We start from the raw sequence: 15695 nt of genomic DNA, 5'->3' as shown, positions 1-15695 counted from the left end.
GTTGGAGCATTGTGTCCAGTTCTGGGTGCCACATTCCAGGAAAGATGGGGACAAATTGGAGAAAGTCCAGAGAAGAGCAACAAAAATGATGAAAGGTCTAGAAAACAGCACCTCTGAGGGAAGACTGAAAAAATTGGGTTTGTTTAGCCTGGAGAAGGGAAGACTGAGAGGAGACATGATAACAGTTTTCAGGTACATAAAAGGTTGTTACAAGGAGAAGGGAGAAAAATTGTTCTCCTTGGCCTCTGAGGACAGGACAAGAAGCAATGGGCTTAAATTGCAGCAAGGGCGGTTTAGGTTGGACTTGAGGAAAAACTTCCTGTCAGGGTGGTTAAGCCCTGGACTAAATTGCCCAGGGAGGTTGTGGAATCTCCATCATTGGGGATTTTTAAGAGCAGGTTAGACAAACCCCTGTCAGGGATGGTCTAGATAATACTTAATCCTGCCATGAGTGCTGGGGACTGGACTAGACAACCTCTCGAGGTCCCTTCCAGTCCTAGGATTCTATGGGCCCCACTATACCAGGGTCAGCACCAATAAATCAGAATGGGCCCTGCTATACCAGGGTCAGTATTAATATACCAGGGTGAACCCCACTAGACAGGGGTGAGCACTGATACACCGGGTCATCCCCAATATACTGGGCTGGGTCCCACTATGCAAGGATTGGCCCCAACATAGCAGGGTCAGCTCCAATATACTGGGGTGGGCGCACCAGACAGGGATCAACCTCAACATACTGGGTAGGGTTGCCAACTTTCTGACCCTTGCCCTGAGGCCCTGCCCCTTCCCTGAGGCCCCACCCCTGCTCACTCCATTCCTCCCTCCCTCTGTTGCTCACTTTCCCCCACCCTCACTGATTCGCTAATTTTCACCAGGTTGGGGCAGAGGGTTGGGGTGCGGGAGGGGGAGGGGGAGGGCTCCGGTTGGGGATGCAGGCTCTGGGGTGGGGCTGGGGATGAGGGGTTTGGGGTGCAGGAGGGGACTCCAAGCTGGGGGGGTGGGGCCAAGGGGTTTGGAGTGTGGGAGGGGGCTCCAGGTTGGGGCAGGGGGTTGGAAATGTGGGAGGGGGTGCGGGCTTCAGGATGGGGCCATAAATGAGGGGTTCAGAGTGTGGGAGGGAGCTCTGGGCTGGAGCAGGGGGTTGGGGTGCAGGGGGGTGAGGGCTATGGCTGGGGGTGGGGCCGGGGATGAGGAGTTTGGGGTGCAGGAGGGGGCTCTGGGCTGGGGCTGAGGTGTTCGGAGTGCGGGAGGGGGCTCAGGGCTGGGGCAAGGGGTTGGGGTATGGAAGAGGGTGCGGGCTCTGGGAGGGAGTTTGGGTGCGGGAGGGGGTTCAGGGCTGGAGCGGGGGTTGGGGTGCGAGCTCTGGGAGGGAGTTTGGGTGCGGGAGGGGGCTCAGGGCTGGGGCAAGGGGTTGGGGTATGGAAGAGGGTGTGGGCTCTGGGAGGGAGTTTGGGTGCGGGAGGGGGCTCAGGGCTGGAGCGGGGGTTGGGGTGCGGGCTCTGGGAGGGAGTTTGGGTGCGGGAGGGGGCTCAGGGCTGGAGCGGGGGTTGGGGTGCGAGCTCTGGGAGGGAGTTTGGGTGCGGGAGGGGGCTCAGGGCTGGGGCAAGGGGTTGGGGTATGGAAGAGGGTGTGGGCTCTGGGAGGGAGTTTGGGTGCGGGAGGGGGCTCAGGGCTGGAGCGGGGGTTGGGGTGCAGGCTCTGGGAGGGAGTTTGGGTGCGGGAGGGGGCTCAGGGCTGGAGCGGGGGTTGGGGTGCGGGCTCTGGGAGGGAGTTTGGGTGCGGGAGGGGGCTCAGGGCTGGAGCGGGGGTTGGGGTGCGGGCTCTGGGAGGGAGTTTGGGTGCGGGAAGGGGCTCAGGGCTGGGGAATGGGGTTGCGGTGTGGGAGGGGGTGCGGTTCTGGGCGGCACTTACCTCAGGCAGCTCGCGGAAGTGGCCGGCATGTCCTGCCAGCTCCTAGGCACAGGGACGGCCAAGGGGGCTCTGCCAGCTGCTGCGGCAAACTGGACGTGGTCAGCTGGGCTGACTGGAGCTGCCAGGGTCCCTTTTCGACCGGGTGCCTGTCAACCCTAATACTGGGGTGAGCACTGATATACCAGAATCTGCCTCAATATATCGGGGTAGGCCTCACTATACTGAGGTGAGCCCCAATATACTTGGGTTGGGCCCCACTATACCAGGGTAGACACACTATACCAGTATGAGCCCCACTATACGTGAGTAAGGCCCTTTGTACCAGGGTCATCACCTTGATACCAGGGTAAGCACGGATGTGCTGAGGTAACTGCATCCACACTAGAAGCGATACAGATCTACCCATCTTGGTTTCAAGTCAATATTATAGCGGAGTGATAGCACCACCATACTCAAGGGTGAGGCTTGTTTGCTGTGTACCCTCCTCCACAGAACAGAGAACCCCACCCCAAAATTTCTGCATCAAGCCCCGAGCTTCTGTAAGAGCTACATTATATCTACATCTAGCCTTAATTTAAAGTCTTCAAGTGACGGAGATGCCACCACATGTTCTGCAAAGCCTCCTAAGAGATCTGCTGCCCTGCTGGTGTGCTCTGTAACCTGGTGTGTTACATCAGTGGCTCCGTCTGAATTAGACTGGAAGCTTTTGGGGGCAACTGCCTTGTTTTCCTCTTCGCGCTGGCTGTGCTCAGCTTCAAGAACAAAATAACTGTCTGGGCTTCATTTGTGATCCCAGGACTGTGCCTTAGCAGGATCGCTGGGCCAGGCGGCTCCTTGCCTATTCCAGATCTCGTTGGCCTCTGAAAGGGGAGCAATGCAGAGCTGGACCCTGGTTTCATTCCCGTCACAGCAGATGCTTCCCGTTTACCCTCACCTTTGCTCAGACTTCTCATCTAAGCACCTTCCTCCTCTTTTTTAACCTTTGTCACTTGGAAGTGGGTTTCTCTGACCCAACATGGTCACCATGGGAGCAGAACAGGTTGCTAAGTCTTTCAGTGGAGTGGTTACCGCAGTAACAAGGAGATAAAGTGGTTGTTATGACAATTTGAAGGAAGACTGATCACCATGGCGGTGGCCTTCTGCATGAGAGCCCTAACAGACAGATGGGGAGGGGGCTCGATGAAGCAGGACAGCAGCAGGATTTCCCTGGTTGCCCCAGTAATGCGAAGTTAATCTCAAGATCTCAGGATGCAACGTGGGACCCCTTTGAGGGCAAAAATGGGAGGGTGTCAGCAAGAGAAAAAGTAAATAAACTTCCTGGTAGGTTGGGAAGTGACTGGAGGAACTGGGCAGGTGGGTGAGTGAAGCTGATCCCCCATGCTCCATTACCCCGAGGAGAGGAGGAGACCTTCAGTCGCCAGGAAGGGACTCGTTGCTTCTCTTCTGACAAGATGCAGGGTGACAAAATGGATCCCGACGTGACGGACGTCCCTTCACCCCATCCCACCAAGTGAACCCCCAAACTAGAAGGAGGCTGAGATCCTGGGGGCTGGGGCAAGACAAAGTCCAGGGAAAGAAGGGGAAACGGGAGCAGAATTGCTTTGGTTTTGATTTTGCGTACTAGAAAAGAGGAAACCAAACAATCAGCCTACAACTGAAATAAACCAGCGGGGAAAGTGGAGGATTCACAAGCACAGCAGGGGGGACCTGTCTTCTCAGCCCAGGACCAGCTGCTTCAGGGGCAAGAGGTGGAATATTTCCGGGGCAAGGAAACAAGTGGTGGTGTGTGTTTTGACTCAGTGCATGACAGATTTGCCAGCAGCCCACCCCTTGCGGACAGCTGCCCCAATGCTGGATCGCAGAACCAGGATGGACAGCTCCAAGAAGGAGAAGGTAACATATCTAGTTCTGTCTCTTTCCCTTAGCTTTGTGGGGCGATGAAGGTGCTGCCTGGATGGATAGCTGATTAATCAGTAGGCCCCATCCTAAGCCCATGGTGGACTCCTTCGGTGCACCTCTGCAAAAGGCAGCCCTTTCTGGGAACCCCAGCTTCATTTAGTGCCCATCCATCACCCCTTGTTCCACTCGACTCCAGATCCTGCTGACAGGGAAGTTGACACCCAATTTTTCAAGGATGTCTCAATTTCTGGAGACCCAGTTAGTGCCCGGGTCAATTTTGGCCACCCAAAATCTGAGGCATCCAAACTCAGAAGGCGCCTTTGAATGTTCAGGTTTTAATTTCCAGCTTCGCTAGTGAAGCAACTCTTCGTGGGGTGTCCGGACAGACGGCAGTCTTGGGTGTCCGTGCTGCTGTGTTGTGATGAGATTGCACCCAGGGTCGCGTAGCTTGGCCGTCAGCGTTCTGCTTCACCTGGAAGCCGGCACGTTCGGTGCCGTCCCCGTGCCAAGAGCGCAGAAGGGGGACGCACATGGCAAATGGTGGGCACAGAGGGGAGGCTGACACAGAGGGGAGAGTGCCCCCTACCGAACCTCCCCACGCTGCTCCCGGTATTACAGTGCCCCCTTGCACCGGATTGGAGCCAGCACTGGCTCAGAAGAGAGAGCTCCCCCTCCGGGTCCCCCCGTGCAACAGCCGCTGTAGGCTCAGGTCCTGTGCAAGCAGTCTCGGTTCCTTTTAATCTACAAGATCTGGCAAGATCACAGCTCCTCCAAGGTGTGGAAGAGGGGACTCGGGGGTTCTGCAGGTCGGGGGGTTCTGTGCCCAGGATGTTTAGTCCCGGGGAAGCGATGCACAGCTCTGTCAGGAAGGCTTATGGTTCGGATCTCCGATTGGGCTGTTTGCCTGCTTTTCGGCTTGGCTGTCTACTGTCCAGCCTTGTTCCAAGCCCCAGTGATGGCTCGTCTCCCACCCCGCCTTTCCCTTGGGGCCCATTATAACCAGCCTGTCTGCGATTACTCCAGGCTTAGCAAACAGCTTGGATTTCCAACCCAATCCGGGGCTGCCATAGAGTCTAACTTCTCTGGGTAGTAGGAAGGAGAAGTGTCTCACAGGGCTCACTGCGTCCTTGGCCCACTGACCTCGTGCCATTGACATCTGCAGCATCCTGCCACCATGTGACCTAGTTAGAGCTTGAGAACTAGAGCAAATAACTACACCCCCCCACACACACACACCATGTGCATCCCCCTTGTGTGCTCAGAGATCACAGTCGATCTCAGCAAGGGGGTGAGCCAGAGGGAGCAGTCAGTGTGTGCTGTGATCTCCCTGGGTGGGGGAGCAAGAAGGAAGGAGACAGGAATCTGTGTCCCCTCGCCCCCAAGCTGCGATGTTGTTTGGGGAAGCAGTGTGCCCATCTCAGGGATTGCAACATCCTATCTCCCTGCAGTCGGGGGAGTCAATGGCAGTGCATGGAGTGGGCAGGGCCCATGGAGCCCCAGCAATCGCCCATCATGTGATCTGTGAAATATTAACTCTGCGGCAGCAGGCACCTAGCGCAGGGAGATCCCAGCTACACAGGGCCCAGAGCCAGGGGGATTCGTGGCTCGGCTCATAGTCTGCGTTCGCCGTGTGCTGGCCTGTGCAGGGAGCTGGGCTCCCCAAATTTCCATCCGCTGCAGCGCCCCCTGCTGGCTGAGAAATGAGTGGTCCATGCCACTTGCGCCGTGCTCCCTGCTGGCCGGGGCATGGGTTGGTCTCTGCCAAGGCAGGGGCCTCAGGCATTGGTGGCAATCTCCTGCTCCCTGCCTGTAGCACCCAACAGTTTGATCTCCTGAGGACTGAAATGCTTTGGTCTAAGCGAAGGAATTGAGCCCAGCACAGGGGGATTTGGGCGACCGGTAATGCCTGCGCTAGGCTGGGGGTCAGCCTACATCATCTCATGGTCCCTTCTGGCCTTAAACTCTAGGAAACGATGAAAAAGAAGAAAAGCAGCACATTGGGAGCTGACGTGTGTTAAGAAGCATCGTGATACATGTATGAAGGAGAATTACGGGGCTGCCAACGACAGCCGAGGCTGAACTCAGGGATGGCCACAGCTGGAGATGGGATGCCGGACAGGGTGGGCCAGGGCTCGGAGGTGGTACCCAGTTTCTCTCGGCTGCCTGGTTCTTGCTCATGTGCCCAGGGGTCTCCCTGATTGCCGTGTGGGGGTCAAGAAGGAATCCCCCCTCGGGTCAGATTGGGAGTGAGCTTGCGGGTTTTTTGCCGGCCTCTGTAGCATCTGGGTGCAGGTCGCTTGCCAAGGTGTATCTCATTTAATCACTTTCCTGCTCCTGCATGGGCCTGGAGCACGGGTGCACCTCAGTCCCTCCTATTCTCCGCGTGTGGCATGGAGTAGTCTATCTCCTTTCTGCGGCTGGTGGCCTGTGATATGCAGGAGTTCAGACCAGATGACCTAGTGCTCCCATCTGGCCTTAAACTCCATGATGCCTCTCTGTGCCTCAGAGCTCTAGGGATACCCTAGAGCAGTGGTCTCCAAAGTAGGGTGTGTGCACCCCAGGGGGTGCGCCAGAGAATCCTGGGGGGTCCGCGGCAGGAGGAGCGCCTCCGGACGACACTCCGCCTTTTTTTCCTTCGGCGGCAGCTCTGCACGCCTGCGGCAGGTCTTCCCCCCTTCTTTCTTCGGCAACACGCCTGCGGTAAGTCTTCCCCTCTCCTTTCTTCGGCGGCACCGTGGGGGTGCGCGATCCAAAAACTTGGGAGACCACTTCCCTAGAGCCTTCCAAGCTACATGTGGACAGAGACAAGGGACCCTCCCTCCTTCCTTACACGTTGCATCAGAGAGATCAGCTGGCAGCTGTCTAGCAACTGCTTGGCCATGGTGGAGCTTCCTCATTTTGTCCTTTTCCTTTGGACCCCCTCTCTTCAGGATCCGTGGGACCGGAACCTAGGTCTGCAGTGCCTAGTGCCTGAAGTTGTCTGGGCAGCTCCACTGATGTCTGGCCAGCTGTGACTCCCGAGCACACCATCTCTTTTGGTCTCTGACCCTGACTCTTGCTTATTGAACTCGGCACTGATGGTGGTTGTTGGGGACCTGGGCTCAGTGCTTGAGATGAGCAGGAGTGAGTTCTGGGGGGCAAGTGCCTGGCTTGCCAAGGGCAGCGCTTCCTCTGACCCCAGCCTATGTAGTACAGTCCTGAGGCTAACCTCTATGTGTGAACACCACCAGCCCGGCTGTGACTGCTAGGCCAGACTGCCTCCACCCCAGTTCCTTACGCTTTCCTCCAGGAGGTTCCATCCAGAAAGCTCTATTAAAGGGCGCTCAGAAGTCAAGACAGGAAGGCGTATCCGTTAGCTCAGGAGACCCAGTACCCCAGGGCTTAGCTCGCTGCTGAGCTGAACACAAGTTCCGTCACAGCAAGTGGAGATGGAAAAATCTGTTGCCCTGGGGGAACTGGGCAGGGCTGTGCCCTCCAGTGAACTTTCCCTTTCTGAGTCTCGTGCTCAGCGAAGTGGGTGATGCTAATAGAGGTGGCAGTATGGGGAGCAGGCTGCCCAGCTGCCAATAACTATCCCACCTCGCTCTGATCAACCACTTTATATCAGTAGATGTCAAAGCCCTTTACAAAGCAGGTCAATATCATCATCCCCACTTTACAGATGGGGAAACTGAGGCACAAGGGGGGTGGTGACGCGGTCAAGGTCACCCAGCAGGCCAGTAGCAGAGCTGGGAATAGAACCAGGTCTCCTGTGTCCCAGTCCATTGCTCTGTCCACTAGGCCTCATTGCCTCCCATTGTTGCTTCCCAAATCCCCCCACAAGCCCACATTTGGGGTGCTTCATCTCAGAGACTTTCCTTTAATAAGTTTACTTTGGAGGGGCACAGGGCCATGTTTCCACAGTCTGATTTGTGTCCTGAAAAAGGGCCGGAACCAGGAACAGTTCAGAATCACTAACAGAGCCAGTCCTGTGTCTGAAACGGCCTGCAAGAGACTGAGCACTACGGAAACGCTGCCAAGAGTCCTGGCAGCAGAACGTATGTCAGTGATCTGGCGACGGGCCTCCAGGCCAACCCCCACCTCCCAAGTCCCAGGGCACTGAGACTTTTTCAACAGCTCCTGAGTCTTTAGTCTCTTTGGGTTGGAAGAAGCTGTCGGTGCTATCTGCAGCCCTCAGCCTGGAACTTCAGCAGCGGTTCAGCACCAAGAGACACGGGCTCAGCCAGTCTGTTCAGCTTCACAGCAGGCATCCAAAAGACGCCTTTGGTGCCTGCGGAGAGCAAGAGGATTCCTCCCTGTCCTCAGAGCAAAGCAGACCCAGCCGATCTCTTGGGGGCAGAAGGACTGGAGCAGTGTCAAAGATGAAACCAAGCCAGGAGGACACCTTGCACCTGGTAAGCTCAGAATCCTGCCCACAGGAACCTCTGCCATCTCCCTTACGCTGCGTGATTTTCTGTTCAAGGTAGTGTGGACAAGCAGGCACTTGGTGGGCTGTTCCCTGCCGGTCAGACCGTGCTGGGTGGGAGTCATGCCTAGCTCCAGGCATGCTGCTTTGCATCAGCAGATCACAAAACTCTTTACAAAGGAGGTCGGTCGCATCACCCCCATTTTACAGATTGGGAAACTGAGGCACGGAGAGGGGCGGGACATGCCCAAATAGGCAGCAGCAGAGCCAGGGAGTGGGTCCTACTGCCAGCCTGGGAGTCAGGACTCCTAGCCTTTTTTCCTGACTTTGCTGCTGGCCCTGGGTTAGTGTGTTTAACTTCTCTGTTGCCCCTCCCCTGTCAAATGGGGGTGCATTAATCCTCCCTCGGTCACAAGGCTGCTGTGGTGAGTGATGTCTGGAAAGGCCTTGGTGGTCCTCAGGTGAAAGACCCCTCCTCGCTCCCCTCATCTCCGGCACGCAGCCCTGCTTGGTTGTTTTCAGTGCCCCTCTGTGCCCTGGGGACTCCCAGCAAGGGTCTCAGAGACAGTGCTGGGTTCATCATTCTCCTGCTTTCCCCAGCATGCTGTCTGCGGCAGAGCAGGGCGGGGTGCTCCTGGCAACGCCTCAGGAACCAAAGATCCCAGCTGGCATCGACCTGAGCCAAAGAGAAACCAGGGCACTCGAGCCGGCATTTGCTGAATGGTGGTGCCTGGGTTAGGGCCCGAGGTGGAGGACCCTGGGGGCCTGGTGTCAGTCCCTGTGGTGGGCAGGGATAGCTTGGATGGTGGTTGTTGGGGACCTGGGCTCAGTGCTTGAGATGAGCAGTGGGGCAAGTGCCTGGCTTGCCACGTGCGCTGCAGCCAAGGGCAGCTGAGAGTCCAAGACTGGCATCAGCCAAGGGCGGGCTCAGCCCTGCCAATGGTTGGCAGGGTCTGAAATTGGCAGGTGCCTCCCTAGCAGTGGGTGCTCCTGGGGTTTGCACTGTGGCTGGGAATGACCTGGGGGCTTCATGCCTTTCCCCTTTGTTTGGAACCCTTGGAGAGCAGCAGCTGTGCGGAAGGCCCAAGGCGGGCAGGGAAGATGGAGAATCCCTGAGGGACACTGCTCTGCGTGCTTCTCCGCCGGAGGGGCTGGGATGACCCTCCCCGAACTCGGAGTGCTCGCGATGTGGGTGCGGGGTTTCCTGTGCTCATCCATGTGCCTGGCCAGCTTTGCTGGCTGCTGCACCGGGTGGGAAGCAGCGTGGCTTAGTGGTTGGGGTATCAGAATGAGACTTTGGAGCCCTAGGTTCCAATCCCACCTCTGCTACTTGGCTGGATGACATTGGGCAAGTCATTGCTCGCTCTGTGCCTCAGTTTCCCCATTTGTAAGTTTAAACATTGGAACAATTACCCAGGGTGGTGGTGGATTCTCTGTCCATGGCTCCACATTCTAGCTGCCACCGCTTAGGGGCTTGGGCTCGCCGCGTCCCAGCTCAGCAACACCCTTTCATGCCATTCACAACGTGCCAAAGGCGCGTACGCTTCTCATTGAATGGGGAAGACCCGGCCAAACAGCTTGTCGCTGTGGTTACGGCAGAGCTCTGTCTAGACACCGGCAATGGGCTTGCTTTCCTGGCTGCAGCAAACCAGAAAGCAGCCTGGCCGTTAGCTCTGCAGGGCTTAGCTGGTAGCTGTGTGAGCGCTCCCCTGGCTGTTGGTCTTGCACAGATCTAGAAAAAAACGTGTCCGAGTTTTGTATCCTTGCACTCAGCACCAGCGAGTTGTGAGTCCCCGAGAGAACTCCTCAGGCAGCATCGCACCAGCCGTAGGTTGTTTGCAGGGGATCCAAAGGATGGGGAAGTTTATAGAGTCACAGACGCACTGAATTTAAGGGCGGAAGGGATCAGTAGGTCATCAAGCTCCTAGATATCATCACCAGGCCGGAGAATTCCACCCAGGGCAGCACGAGAATGGGAACATAGACAGGGAAAGGGGCTCAGATTAGCTCACCCCGGTGCAAAGCGGGGGTAAAACACAACCAGAAGGGCAGTGTTTGTGCCCACTTTGCTCTTGTTTGAGGGCTCTTCTCATCCTTTAAATCAGTCACGTTTTGCGGTCCTGGAGGTCACAGCCAGGACGTGGCCCCAAGCTCTGAACACACACCAGGAACTCAATTCTTTTAAGTGCCACGTTTCCAAACGGGCCTCTAATTTGGCAACCGGCGAGTCTGACCTGAGCAGGTCACGATGAACACTGGGCCATTTGGTCTCACAGCTAATTGCAATGGTGCATGTAACGTGTGAGTCCAATTGTGGACCTAGTACAGAAGTTACAAGGCCAAGCCCATCTCTTCCCTGGGCACGTGCAGGGGATTTTGCTGAGGTCAAACTGAGATGCCCCGTGTGGATGGGCTTTTATAATGATCTGCTGGGGTAGGTATTTTTGGATGGGAAGGAAAGATTATCTTATTCGATGGCTTTCTCCTTCTGCCCGTCACCGTGGTATCTGGGCACCCTCCACATGAAATCAGTAGCAGTAGCGAAGTCCCGTGGTGTCTCTGGCACTCCTCCTTTTCAGAGTCAAAACTCTGTTTTGGTTTTAGACATTACGAATTTGCTCTTTTGGGTTGGTCGGGGTGTGGGGGTTGGAAGAGGGGTCTGTTGGGGTGCGAGGTTGGAAGCGGGAGTCAGTGTTTGGTGGTTGAGGGGAGGAGGGGGGTCAGGGTTGAGGGGTCAGGGTTGTCAGTCCTATGTTGGAAATACCCTTGTAACTGTAGGACGCCCCCTTGTGTCTTCTGTGCATCCTAAGACGGCCATTATGGAAACGGGCCCAGGGCATCGCATGCAGCTTATTGCTGTTTTATGCATCTCATTAAATAACGAGGCAACATGCACTTTGATTCCACATCACAGCAACAAGAGCACAGATGCTGTTTTAGCGAGGGCACTAGCCTGGAGCCCAGGAGATGCAGGCGCACTTCCTGCCCTCTCGGACCAGCGGCTCCATCATTTACAGAGGTCTGGTGGTTGTTAAGCGCTTCCAGCTCCCGGAGACGTCAGTTTGACCATCAGTGCTCTGTGCCTCAGTTTCCCCATCTCTGGAATGAAGATCGTTAACCCTTCCCTACCCTGTGGGGGAGTTGCAAGGATAAATTTGTTAATGCAAGTGGTGCACCCATACTGTATGACAGGGCCAGAGGAAACCCTAGAAATGAATGAAAGCCTAAACGGTTGTGCACCTCCTCAACTTGGAGCAAGGCTCACTAGGTAGAGACTTACCTGGCCCCCATCACTGGAGCATTTCAGCAGCTCACAGTCGTTAGCACATTTATTGTCACACGTCCCTGAGAGGTAGGTCAAGGCTGTAATCCCCATTTAACAGATGGGAACTGAGTGGCAGAGTGACTAAGTAACTTGCCCAAGGGCACACGGGACCTCTGTGGCAGAGCAGGGTCACAGCTGGCTGAGTAATGGGAAAGATATTTCAGGCTACTTTCTTTGACCATCAGCAAGAAAACTTACTGAATACATCCTTCCTGGATAGCCGCCATCGTGCTCTGCTTCCATCTGTTTCCCAGGCTGGGAAAGATATTATATTAGTTTAAGAAGAAAAGCTTTTTTTTCTCCCCGACTCAGCCCAAATACGACAGCACTTTAAATGCCAGTGAGGCCTTCAGCTACTGCTGTGAACTGAGCGTTGGCCTTCACTGGCAATACAGCAGGTAGCGTCTCTCAGATATTTTGGCTTGACATATAAATTGCGGTTGCTAAAGTGGAGCTGTGGTGTCTGTCCTGCACTCCCTTTTTCAGTGGCTCCTAATTCACCCCAACAATCTGCTTCGGCAGTAATACCTCCCAGACTCAGTCCAAAGAGGAAGGAATGCTCCTGGAAAGTTTGAGCAAAATCAGATCAGACACTTTTGAGTGATGTGAACAGGGGGTGGGGGGAAAAAAGACCAGTTTCCCCTGTGTTCCAGTTGAGGTTTTGGAAACTGAGGCACAGAGCAGTGAAGGCAAAGGAAGCATGTTCATGCTCTCTCCCATGCTGCCCCTTGTGTTTGGGAGGAGCTGCCCGTAAACACCCTCCTCCAAATCTCTCCTTAACATTCTCCTTTGTCACGTACCCTGCAAAAACTTGACAACAATTTGGCCGCTGAGGTGCTTCTGTCACTTCTGTCAGGCTGGCCAGCATCTCATTGTTTCCTTGTACTCCCGCATTGGTCTGTTGGCATCTATCTGTTGCCTCTTGTCTGACCCTTAGATAGTGTGTTCTCTGGGGCGGGGACCATCTTTTTGCTCTGTGTTTGTACAGCGCCTGGCACAACGGGGACCTGGTCTGTGACTGGGGTGCCGACCTATCATCATAATAGATGCATGAAATTAGAAAGCCAAAATTAACCCACAGGGGAAATAAATGCCAAACCTTTTCTGTCCTATCCAGCTTCTCCTCCTGCCCTCATCCCCAACTCTGTGTTTATATCAGAGAGGGCAGGGTGGAGGGGTCCACCTGGCACTCAGAGCAGAAAGTGGTCATCAGCAGAGGTTTGGGGTACTGGTGATTATTAGTCTTAGCCAGACATAGTTGGCAGACCACTGTGTGGGCCAACACCGGGAACCTCCAGAGCTCAAAGCGGGATGATCTCTACAGCTTGAGCTGAAGAGCCAGGCTAGATCTAAGTGACTTGAAAGAAGCAGTGAGACAGTAGAACAGGGAGGAGTGGGGAGAGTGTCTGGTAGTCGAGTCCCAAAGGGGAAGGGGCAGGTGGGATGGGGAGAAGAGGATGGTGTCATGGGGCCACCTAAGAGGAGAAAGTTGGGGAGAGGGAGAAAAGAGAGGGCCATGTCCTATAATCACAGATGAACCCATGGGGGAGCCGCTGGCTCAGGGAAATGGGGATTACCCCAGGGCCTGCCACAGACAGAGGATCAGGGGTAGTGCGTAATGAGGGATCTGTGGGGTTCTGGCTGACAGATCAGAGCACTGGGATGCTGTGGCATGCTCCTTCCAGAAATGGGATCTGAATCTCATCCTGTGTCTTCTTCCTGCAGAGGGTGCAGCAAGGGGTGATGGCCCTGCCTGGCCACTGGGATTAAGTTCCCCACTTCTCGCCCCTCTTGAGGCTCTGGAGTGTCCTCGGTGGGGCCCGCTCAGTGCAAACGCCAGACCCAGGAGTTCGCGAGCCATTCACTACGCACAGTAGAAGGTGGGGAGGAGGGGTTCTTTGCATGAACTCTTGGGAGCGGGCGAGGTAGGGAGGCTACCAAACGGCAGGGCATTGCAAACACGAGGGTGATGCAAGGCTTCTATATTTAGGAACTGGCATGAGCCTGTCCTAAATATAGCACGAAATATGGGGCGCTGGCCTCCCTGCAGACCGCTGGCGGTCCCTCAAGTTACGAAAGAACCGCTCCATTTAGATTAGATGTGGAAGAGCGCCCAAGGTCCCATCCAGTACCGCCCTGGGGGACCAGTACAAAGTCCTTCTCTAGGGGACTTGTATAATGTTTTCTTCAGGCTCGGTTTAAATGCCCCAAGGGTTACGCTCCAGCCGTTTCCCTTTGGGAAGCAATGGTGATCGTCCCGCTGTGGTGATGTTTTCATAGTGCATCGGAACTGGGAACTGTCCTCTGAGCTCTAGGAGGGTGTACACACTGTTCTCTATTCCACGGTGTGTATCTGGCCCTCACTGGGCGTATGTGGTTCCTTCACAGTATTTATGGCTGTGTTCTACCCATTAAAATAGCCTCAGAACCCACTGGACCTACTGTCTGATTGATTTGCTTTACAGTCCATTTTCATTTCATCGAAGCATATTTGGTCTACGGTAAATATAGCAGGATGCAGATGAGCATGTGCCATTGTTTGTACGTGTGTCCAGGAACAAACAAAATGGTTAGGATGGAATTGAGATTGGAAATACGTAGCCATCATTCCAGACGGAAAAGAAACCATTAAAAGGAATTTATAAATTAATAACCCAGACACCAGGAAATTCAAAGTGACATCAAACAAAGAGAAAGTGGGACATGGCGGGTTAAGGAAACTGCAGATGAGTTTAAAATCCCCTCCCATCCCCTCTCCAAATCATGAGACGACTCTACAACATCAAATGGACCTGATTCTGCTCTCACTGGCGAGTGCAAATCCGGAGTAACTTCACTGAAAGCAGGGGAGTGATCCCGGCACAAAATCAGGCCCCATATCTTTTTCACTTACCAGATTGTCCCTCACGAAATACTGATGGCCTACAGCAGCTGTTGCCTCGGGGTTCTGACATCCCTCAGCCCCTGCCCTGTCCTCCTTCTCCTTCCTGTCAGTCACACCTCCCCTGCACTGTCTGCCTAGGTCATTTTGAAACCTCCACTGCGGCATGAGTCTCCTCACAGAACCTGTGAAGCTGTCCCTGGGGGAGGAGAGGGACTCATTCCGTCACTTGGGGGATTTTATTCCCAAGGAGAGCAGGACACCCTGGAAGGGAAAGAGAGGTTGAGTGGCAGAGAGCCGTGCTCCGAGTGGGAGTGAGAGGTGACGTCTGCTCCGGCTGCTGCCCCACAGCAGAGGCGTGGGTGCAGGGAACAGATACACAGTTGGTTGAAGCCTGTGTGGAGTGACTGGCAGCAGATTGCTGACTAAACTCTGACACATCATTGTTTTCTGTGCAAATAGCAAGTCAAGGTCAGTGGTGATGGTCCTTACAGCTCAGTGACCGTACTCTGAGGACAAGCCAGAAGATCTGGGGTCCTCTTTGTCTAAGATCACTGTTGCTTACTTTGGGACAGGACCTCTAGGAAATACGTTTCAGCCGGAGAGACTGGTGCCAATTCCAACATTACAAAAGACAGATCAGACCAGTGGCTGCAGTTCTGAGCTGTTGGCAAGGGTGGATGTTAACATATGCTACATCATATGCTGGGAAGTAAACAGGGTGTTTTAAGGCGGCGGAATTACAATGTCCAGCCTGGCGGGCTATAGCAAAGCAGACATTAAGCATAAACTTTAATTGGCTGTATTTGTAATACGTTTAAGGTAATGGGGTTTAAAAGTCGTTTTTGAAGCAGCTTAGCTTTGATAGGGGGAAATACGAAGTTGCCCAGACAGATGACAGTTTTGTAACTTCTTACTGTGGTCGTGAGGTCTCCTGGGCCTTGAGAAAGCATAAGCATGAGATGTGTGACCTAGTGAAGAATAATGGATTATGAGTTATGACCAGGAAAGTGGCCAGACCCTAATCGTCAAGAAGCCATTGAGGAGCCTAGATTGTTGATTCAACGGGGCTTGAGACAGTTTGGTGGAGGCGTCAGCTCCTGTTATTTCCTTATCGCTTGCTTGGGATAAACACGTGGACTTATGGATGGGACACAGAAGTAGTCCCCTAGGAAGGAGGGCCCCCAAGAATGGACGAAAGGTCAGCTTGGCCTCACTTGATCAGGACTGGACAATGCAGTTGAGGTGCAAAACCTGTGATCACCTGATTT

The 15695-nt window shown here is 54.6% G+C and overlaps 1 protein-coding gene across 2 annotated transcripts in view; it reads left to right on the top strand.

Moving 5' to 3' along the window:
• Window positions 1–3601: 3601 nt before the first annotated feature.
• The window catches only part of GCK (glucokinase), a 35821-nt gene continuing 23727 nt past the window's right edge, over window positions 3602–15695 (top strand). The window contains exon 1 of one of the 2 annotated variants that reach the window (XM_084615409.1): window positions 3602–3807. In XM_084615409.1, coding sequence (XP_084471535.1) covers window positions 3718–3807 — 90 coding nt within the window. In that variant the 5' untranslated portion in view covers window positions 3602–3717. Of the gene's footprint in view, window positions 3808–6452; window positions 6514–15695 lie in introns of those variants that run through there. The other variant, XM_084615410.1, reaches the window with a different exon arrangement.

The sequence above is a fragment of the Lepidochelys olivacea genome (assembly GCF_965140295.1).
Source record: "Lepidochelys olivacea isolate rLepOli2 genome assembly, chromosome: 26".
NCBI classification, from domain to species: domain Eukaryota; kingdom Metazoa; phylum Chordata; order Testudines; family Cheloniidae; genus Lepidochelys; species Lepidochelys olivacea.
The sequence above is the reverse complement of the archived record's forward strand: the minus strand, read 5'-3'. Positions and strand labels throughout refer to the sequence as shown.